This window comes from Tiliqua scincoides, chromosome 2 (genome assembly GCF_035046505.1).
Source record: "Tiliqua scincoides isolate rTilSci1 chromosome 2, rTilSci1.hap2, whole genome shotgun sequence".
Lineage (NCBI taxonomy): Eukaryota > Metazoa > Chordata > Lepidosauria > Squamata > Scincidae > Tiliqua > Tiliqua scincoides.
The window spans coordinates 141,126,201-141,134,617 of NC_089822.1; the positions used below are offsets into that span (position 1 = coordinate 141,126,201).

General features: G+C 45.1%; 1 protein-coding gene across 2 annotated transcripts in view; it reads left to right on the forward strand.

Moving 5' to 3' along the window:
• The window catches only part of LMBR1L (limb development membrane protein 1 like), a 43,531-nt gene extending 35,301 nt beyond the window's left edge, over positions 1-8,230 (forward strand). The window contains exons 12-17 of one of the 2 annotated variants that reach the window (XM_066614131.1): positions 465-542; positions 3,369-3,442; positions 3,817-3,907; positions 4,522-4,588; positions 5,498-5,659; positions 6,020-8,230. In XM_066614131.1, the coding sequence (XP_066470228.1) occupies positions 465-542; positions 3,369-3,442; positions 3,817-3,907; positions 4,522-4,588; positions 5,498-5,659; positions 6,020-6,078 (531 nt within the window). In that variant the 3' untranslated portion in view covers positions 6,079-8,230. Of the gene's footprint in view, positions 1-464; positions 543-3,368; positions 3,443-3,816; positions 3,908-4,424; positions 4,492-4,521; positions 4,589-5,497; positions 5,660-6,019 lie in introns of those variants that run through there. The other variant, XM_066614130.1, reaches the window with a different exon arrangement.
• The last annotated feature ends 187 nt before the right edge of the window (positions 8,231-8,417 follow it).

The following is an 8,417-nucleotide window of genomic DNA, read 5'->3' on the forward strand; positions in this document are numbered from 1 at the left end:
GGAACCCAGCGCAGCACTCTGCAGGGCTCCCCAAGGCTTGGAATGTTGAGAAACGGCATTCAGAAACCACTTCCAGTTTTGCATTGCTGTCAGAAGGTGGTTTGTGCGCACTGTTTCTCAGCATTCCAGGCGTTGGGGTGCCCTGCAGTCGGGGTGCCCTGCAGAGTGCTACGCTGGGCTCCCTGCACCTCCTGCTGCTTGTCCAAGCCCACAGTAAGTAAAAGTGCCCCCCTTAGTGATGCAGTCCTGGGGATTGTGTCGCTACCTCCCCCTTCCCCTGCCCCTTGAAGGGACGGGGGAAGCTTTGCACAAACTGGTGGGTCGCAATCCACCAATCTGAGAACCACTGCGGCAGGATGTAATTGAAACAAGCAGCTTGGCTCCTTCACATAGGCGTGAGCTGTTTATCAAAGCCAGGACAGTGTACTGATCTTTCTTTCTTCTCCTCTCATGGGTTTTTTTAGGGTATCTCTGTTCTTGTAGTCTGTTTCCATGTCTTGGAGTTGCTGTTGGATGATGCTGCAATGCCACGAGGAATCCAGGTTAGAGAAGAGGGAGCTTCTATCATATCTTGAACCACATTTCCATTAATGCTTTTGCCAGCCAAGCTGTCGTCTTTGCTCTGGTTTCTTGTGTGACCCTCTTGGGTAGTTTATTCTCTCTGGTACTTTTTCCAGTTTTAGATAAAAGCAAAGAGTCAAGAAACCATTAGCATTCATAGTATAGGCAGGTCTCTCCCTTGCTTGTGTATACAGGTGTCACTGGTACCAGCGGATCCAGTATGTGCAGTTCTCTGCACCCACTACCTTGCTTATGTTGTTTACAGATATGCGAAGGATTAAGTATCTTAGTTTAACCAGATGCTAGTATTGCATGATAAGCTGGCAGGCAGCCTGCAACTAGACTTGGAAACTTGCTATATCCTTTTGGTTTTTATAGCATCTGGTTAAAGCAAGATTCACAATCCTTTGCATGACTTTAAACAAAGGTAATGGGCTCAGGGTGTCACAGAGATAGGGTTTCCCCATATCTGGTATCTGTGGGGGAGGGGGTCAGGAATGCATCCCCCACAGATACGGGTGTGTGTGTGCCTGTATTTTTATTTTAAAAGGTTTATATCCTGCCACTGCTTCTTCAAAGAGACTCAAGACAACAAATATATTTTAAAATATACTATAAAGCAGTGTTTCTCAAACTGTGGGTCAGGACCCACTAGGTGGGTTGCAAGCCAATTTCAGGTGGGTCCCAATTCATTTCAGTATTTTATTTTTAATATATTACACTTGGTATAATATATTACACATGGTATGTGACTGCATTTGGGGAAATGTTACAGGCCTGTACTTTAAACAAGTTGTTGGCATCCTTCAGTCTTGGAAGACTTTGGTATAGCGCTCTGAATGGTGGTTCTGGAACAGTGTCCTCTCCAGTGCGCGAAGCCTGGGTAAAGTAGGTATGGAGGATAGGCTGTTACCCATGCAGCAAATCTCCCTTCTCCACGTCGCTGAAATGGTCCAGTGGAAAGGCAGAAGCCAATACGGTTGGTTCTAGCGGTGTCACAGGAGTTGCCAGAACGTGACTGTGTTCAGCCATGAAGTGCCTCAGGGTCTCCAGCTCTGGATTTTGCCTCAAGGTTGACTCCTGAAGCCTTTTCCATAACTGGATGTAGCCACAAGGCAGTGGAGGTTTGGGATCAGCATTTTCCTTCTCTCAATTGAGCTGCCTTCCCACGCTAACGAGTCCCATCTAAAGCAGCCAACCACTTTAAACAAGCTACTGTGTATATTCTTTTAACAATGGTAGTAAACGGGACTTATTGCTGGGTAAGTGTGGGTAGGATTGTAGCCTAGGATTGTTAAAAAATTTTTCCTGCTTAATGATGTCACTTTCGGTCATGACATCACTTCCGGTGAGTTCTGACAGATTCTCGTTCTAAAAAGTGGGTCCTGGTGCTAAATGTGTGAGTACCACTGCTATAAAGTATTAAAAGCAACCATTAAACAAAATAAAAGCAATACGATAGGGGAGTGAGAGCAAAACAAAAAACTAAACATAATCTGGAAAAGCCTGAGTGAATAGATAAGTGTTCAGAGAGTGATGAACCAAAAGAGGGAGGGGGCACAATAAACCTCTCAAAGTAATGAGCTCCATAGAGAGGAGGCTACCATTGAGAAGGCCCTTCTGTGCCTTGGACAAACATAGGATGGCAAAAGACCCCCCTTTGGGGTATGTGTAGATCCATATGGGGAAAGGCACTCCTTCAGGTACTCTGATACATTTCCTGTTCTGTCTCTGCATAAAAATACCCTCAGACTTCTTCAGCCCGTGTAAAATAATGCAAATTTGCTTAATTAGCACGTCTGCTTTTGGTTGTGGAGAGGGCAAAGAGAGCTAAGCAGACACTCAAGTCCTGCTCTTGATTTCTAGAAATCCTTCTTTGCTTTTGTTCTTGGGATTTCTGTATGCATTTAGCACACACTTTAAAGTCTTCCTTTGTAGACTTAGGCCCAAATCCTAACTGACTTTCCCGCACTGGCATAGCTGTGCCAATGGGACCTGTGCTTCATCCTGCAGTTGGGTGGCACTCACAAAGGCCTCCTCAAAGTATAAAGTGGATAGAGAGATGCTCTTTACACTTTCACATAACACCAGAACCAGGGGACATCCACTAAAATTGAGTGTTGGGAGGGTTAGGACAGACAAAAGAAAATATTTCTTTACTCAGCATGTGGTTGGTCTGTGAAACTCCTTGCCACAGGATGTGGTGACGGCATCTGGCCTGGATGCCTTTAAAAGGGGATTGGACAAGTTTCTGGAGGAAAAATCCATTACGGGTTACAAGCCATGATGTGTATGTGCAACCTCCTGATTTTAGAAATGGGCTATGTCAGAATGCCAGATGCAAGGGAGGGCACCAGGATGCAGGTCTCTTGCTATCTGGTGTGCTCCCTGGGGCATTTGGTGAGCTGCTGTGAGATACAGGAAGCTGGACTAGATGGGCCTATGGCCTCATCCAGTGGGGCTGGTCTTATGTTCTTACATTCTTAAAGTAAGGGAATGTTTATTCCCTTACCTTGAAGCTGCATTGCCCTTGGGTCTGTGCACAGTGGGTTAGGATTGAACCCTTACTCTACAAACTTGTATGCTTTTTACATAAATGCACTAAACTTTGTATCCAGAACCAAATTTATGCTTGTTAGCTGCAACTGTGGACATAGTGCGCGCACACATGGCTTGCTGTAGGCCAGAGAGCGTAACTGAAAACAAGAAAAATTCAAAAGACTAGGGGATGTATTTCATGTCCTGTCCTTTGCTTCTCTCCCCAACTAAACTAATAATGGTTTTTTTTTTCCTTTTTCTCTTCTTAGGATGCACCACTGGGAAAAGTTTCTTTTTCAGTCTTTGGCTCCTTTGGGGCAGCCATGCAGGTGATTCTCATATTGTATCCTTTGCACTGCCATGTTTTGACAGCTCCACCACTGCAGAAGGAATATTGTCTCCCCTGCTTCCCCCTCGGATCCTGCATGTGTTTTCTTTGGACTGCTCCCAAGCCAAGTAGTTTAAATTTCTAAGTGTTAATCTCCTCTGGTGTTCTTAGTTCAGCTTCACCAAGCTGTGGTGGGAAGGCCTTGTCTGCCCTGAGGCTCCTGACCTGGTTATACTGGGTGCATTTCGATTCTGAGCCTTACTTCTGTGAAGACCAAAAGAAGTGGTCTTGTACTAGTTTTTCTTCACGAATTGCATTTTTGTAGGGACTCTACTGCTCAGCTGCTGAATCCTCCTCTACTGTTCTTCCTTAATGTTCTACTGACTTAGTTACCTAATGATTTCCTCCGTTGTGGGGTTCTACAGCTCTCCACTATTCACCAAACTACTGCCTGAGCAGCATGACACAGCCATGACCAAGGTATATATTTGTATTATGTACATTTTAGAATTGGCTGCTCCTAATGGTGACCCTAGCTATTGACTGAGTTACCATAATGTCATGGAAAGCTAGAAAGAGAGAACCTTGTCATAGTCATCTTGAAAGAGGAAGGATGAGTTACAGGACGTTAACAATTTAGAAGCTTCGGATCTAGAAGGAAGGTACCTGGGCTGGGGCTGGTGGTGGAAACCATGTACAGAATTTAGGGATCAGGGGGCTGTGTGGTGTTGGTGGGCAGAGTTGTAGAAGAAGTAGATCTATATGGGTTTGGGAACTGAAGAGAGGGGGGCAAGAGGCCAAATAAATCCTATTCGGGAAGAAACGCATGACACAATGAAGGTTGATGGTGCTAGTAACTCTTTCTAAAAATCTGAATTCTCCTGCCTCCCAGGAGCGATTATACTGAATCTAGTGACCTTTAAGGGTTGATGTTGCCCCTGTTGATCATCCTCTAATTTTTGATGTTGGACACTTCTCCCCTTCTGATGGGTTTTAGGAGGAGGATCAGGTATACAGTGTGGTATAAAGGTGTGTGGGGGACAACCAGACACATGCAAGTGAGCTGCTCCTTTTCAAGTTGTACTTTCCTGCAGATAATCGGGAACTGCGTCTCTCTGTTGGTGTTGAGCTCAGCACTTCCTGTTTTGTCTCGTACCTTGGGTGAGTCTTTTTCTTCACCAAGTCCTTCTGGGACCTGCATAAGTAGAGAGAAAGGGCTTCAGCAGCACAGTGGAAACCTGACCTTTAGCCATGATTGTGTGCTCATTCATAGAAATCAAAGTTCTGCACTAACAAAACTTGAATTCTCTGTAAATTGTACAGCTGAAGCATATTTGCAAATGTTTACTTGCTTTGCATAAATCCATTTCCACTGGTCATGTGAGGGGCAAGGGATGGTACGGCAATGAATCTCTGCCATCTGGAAATCTTTTGCAGCCTCCATTTTTGGCTTCTAAGATTTTTCTAGACATTGACCTGTGCCATTAATTATCCCTGGAGTGAGGAGGACTAGAAACTTGCATTTTAAGGAAGTGACAGCAAAAATGGTTACAACTTGTCTGCAGCTTGATTCTGATGAATAAAGTGTTGAACATGGAAGGGATAGACAGCAGCACAGCTGTCAGGAGCTGGTATAGGGCAGACAAGTGATGCCCATGTGGCTTGAGGTCTGTTTTGTAGCATCTTTCCTTCAACATTTTGGGACACAGTGTACCATTACAAGGCTCTGTCCTTTTTCAGGGCATCACTTGTAGTTGGGATATGGAAGTGCTATTTATATGGAGTCATGCCAACATATGATAAGAGATAGTGGGAGCCAACACAAGCATTTCATAGAATTTAACTGGCAGGAAAGTGCTGTCTGGAAAACCGCTTCATGTGAAATGACCTACCTCCCAGATTCATTTTCTCAAATAATGAATCTGTACACTGCATGTTTTTGGCAAAGCCTGTGGCAGGAGAGCAAACTGTTGAAATTGTGATGATGCACAGATCTAGCAAAATTGTGGGTTGGGGTCCCAGATACAAGTGCAACTCATGGTGAGCCTCTTTATTCTGTCTCTCCATCAGGGTTCACAAGGTTTGATTTGCTGGGTGACTTTGGGAGATTTAACTGGCTGGGAAACTTCTACATTGTCATTCTCTACAACATGCTCTTTGCTGGCCTCACTACTCTTTGCCTGGTGAAGAAATTCACCTGGGCTGTACAAGCTGAACTCATCAGGGCCTTTGGTAAGTACTGGTGTCTCTTTTTCCTCCAGTTCTCCTGTTCCTGGCAGAGGGCTATTATGGACTGGCCTGCAGTGAAGGGAACATTCCCTGAGGCATTTAGGGCCATTTGCTAACTCTTTAGAGAGAGTGTGTGTTTGATGGGTCCTTTTCTGGGTCCTATCCATTTAGAGTTGCCAGTTCACAACCTGGAAAACCTTTCTGCCTTTAATGGTTATCTTGGATGTGGAGTTTCCCTTTCTGACCATGCTCTTGTTGAACTGGGCTGCTTTTTTGTCTGGATGGCAAAATGAGAAACTGCAAGCCTTTGAATGGTCTTTAATCCATATTTTTTCTGCTTTCTCCCCCCCCCCCCCATCCCAGGCCTTCACAAGCTGCCTCTACCAGTGACACGGTCTCACCAGCCAAGCAAGCTCAGCTAGACTTAGTATTTGGTGCCTGGATAAAGCTTGACAAAGGCAACCTTGCCTATAACCTGCTGCTGGGGCATCCTGACCTTGACATCATGATTGTGTGGTACTCTAAGCCATCCTGTTGTAGCAGAGGGGCAAAGAGCTGCCTTAGACCAGCAGCTCAACAGCCCTGAAGAATGGGAAGCTGGAGCCATTGGTGACTTGGGTCCTCCCTGCTTCTTCCTCTTGCCCCTGAGAGCAGGAGGAGATGATGGGCTGAAACCACTATGAACATCTTGCGTTTTTCTCTGTGTCTCCCCGTCAGCAGAAGGAGCACCTTGGCATCCACATTTTGACTGGAGAACTAAAGCAGAAGGAATAGACAGTGGAGAAAAGCTCCAGACTGTACTGGAGAGATTTGGCTGTAGCCCTGGGACATTATAAGGGAGCAAAGCAAAGCTGGGGCACTGCTGGTGGGAGGGGGGAGTATCCAGTGTCCCACACGCATAATTGCTTTTGCTCCCTCTGTTTACATTTAAAGTTGTCTTAAACCTCATGTCCCCTCTCCAGTGGCCTGTCACATTAGATTGTTTGGGCCAGACCAGGTGGGCAACGTCTCCTTGAATTCTGAGCCAGTTCTGTGTAGTAGTTTGAACTCTATTCCATGTTTACATACCTCACTAAAGTGCAATATAAGCTGGCACTATTGGGCCATATATCCCTGTCTTCCCATTCTGCAGCTCTGTGTGTGTGTGTGTGTGTGTGTGTGTGTGAGATTTTTTTGAAATTTTGTGTCTGGTTTTTAGTGGTGTTTAAAACTTTCCGTCATATATATGTGCCCTTCCTTTCCCAAGTTATGGGCATCAGAAGTAAAGTGGGCACATCGATTTGGTCTCTTCTTGGCAAGTTTTGAATATGGTTACTGGAAAAAAAGCAGCCGGTGAGAGTACCTTCTCCAGTGGGCAATGGAGAACTTGCTGTCCCCCCTTTAATACTTGCATTTGTTGTGAGAGTGTGGGGTTCTCTGAAGCAGGGATTGGCTGAAATGTTGATACAATCCTTGTGCTTTACTCTGACCCACGCTTGCCTTCTGGGAGCAAATTTTCCACAGTGGAGAACTTTGCAGCTTGTTTGTGTAGCTCTAGAGACTCCCAGCCATAGGAGAAACTCCCTTATTGTGTAGGGAAGATCTGGTATTGAATTGGTTTAATATTGAGTTTTATGAGAAGTTGAATGAATGAAGCATGCAAGAAAGCTTTTATATGGAAGAATGTGAGGAAGGAACAGCCCACTTTTAAATATTCACAATCCTTTGATAATTTCACCCTTTCCTGCCTTCTCCCCTCAAACATGGACTCATCTACCACTGTCTGCATCAAAGTCCCATGTCTCTGAACCTATTGTGAATGCTTCCCTTGAACATCTCTTGGTCCTTGGCAGCTGAGATGTCCTCTCCACCTTGTCTGGATTTTCAGCCCCCAGTGCTGAACAAGTGTGAACTGGAGGAAATTTTAATTCCTTGTATAAATTCTGATGGAGGCGCTTACATGGGAAAATATCCAAGTTTGGCTGAGGAGGTAGGACCAGGTATCAAATTGGCTAGCACAGTTGGGGGGAGGTCATTCCTTACAGAAGCAAGAGTGTGTCTGAGTACCCATGGTCTGACTGCCTTATGGGAGCAGTTGCTTCCATTTTATGTTTTTCCCACTGTGTGTGTGTGTGTGGGGGGGAGGCACTGACAGGGTTGGCAAGGCCACAACTGTCTGTCTAATGTTTGCAGTGCAAGCAAAACTTTGCTTCAAGCCTACAGCTCTCCCAGAGTGCCCCTTGTGTATAATCTGTAGAACTGCAATGTGCTGAGCCCTCTGTATGATGTGGCACTCGCCATCTCTGTTCATTTCACAGCTGGTGCTGAAGAGGGCTGAATAGGAAAGTCCTGTATCCTCAACAGAACTGAGCACTGACCAGGGGGGAGCTGTGTGTGGATGAATGACTTGATTGCAGGAACATCATGCAGCATTGTAGGTCACGACCCAGTAGGGTTCATCCTAACTGGAGATCACTGACCCCTGCTTGTCTCATTTTTTGTTTGCACGTAGTTAATGTCTGATCTCAGTACTGTATTGTTCATGAGGCTACTAGCCATTTAAGCAATAAATTTGCCTGGTTTTTGTTTTTTCTTGTTCCCACTGAATGGAAGTTGTGTGTCCTTTTTTTTTTTTTTTAAATGCGAGTTTGGGAGAAAGATTATGTTCTGCCATACAGGGTAAAAGACTTTCCAGCTATGCTTATGTCTTCAAGTGTGGTGGTGACTCCGAGCATTTTCATATGTGAAGTTTAAATCGCCTTTTGAGTCTCACTATTCTCTT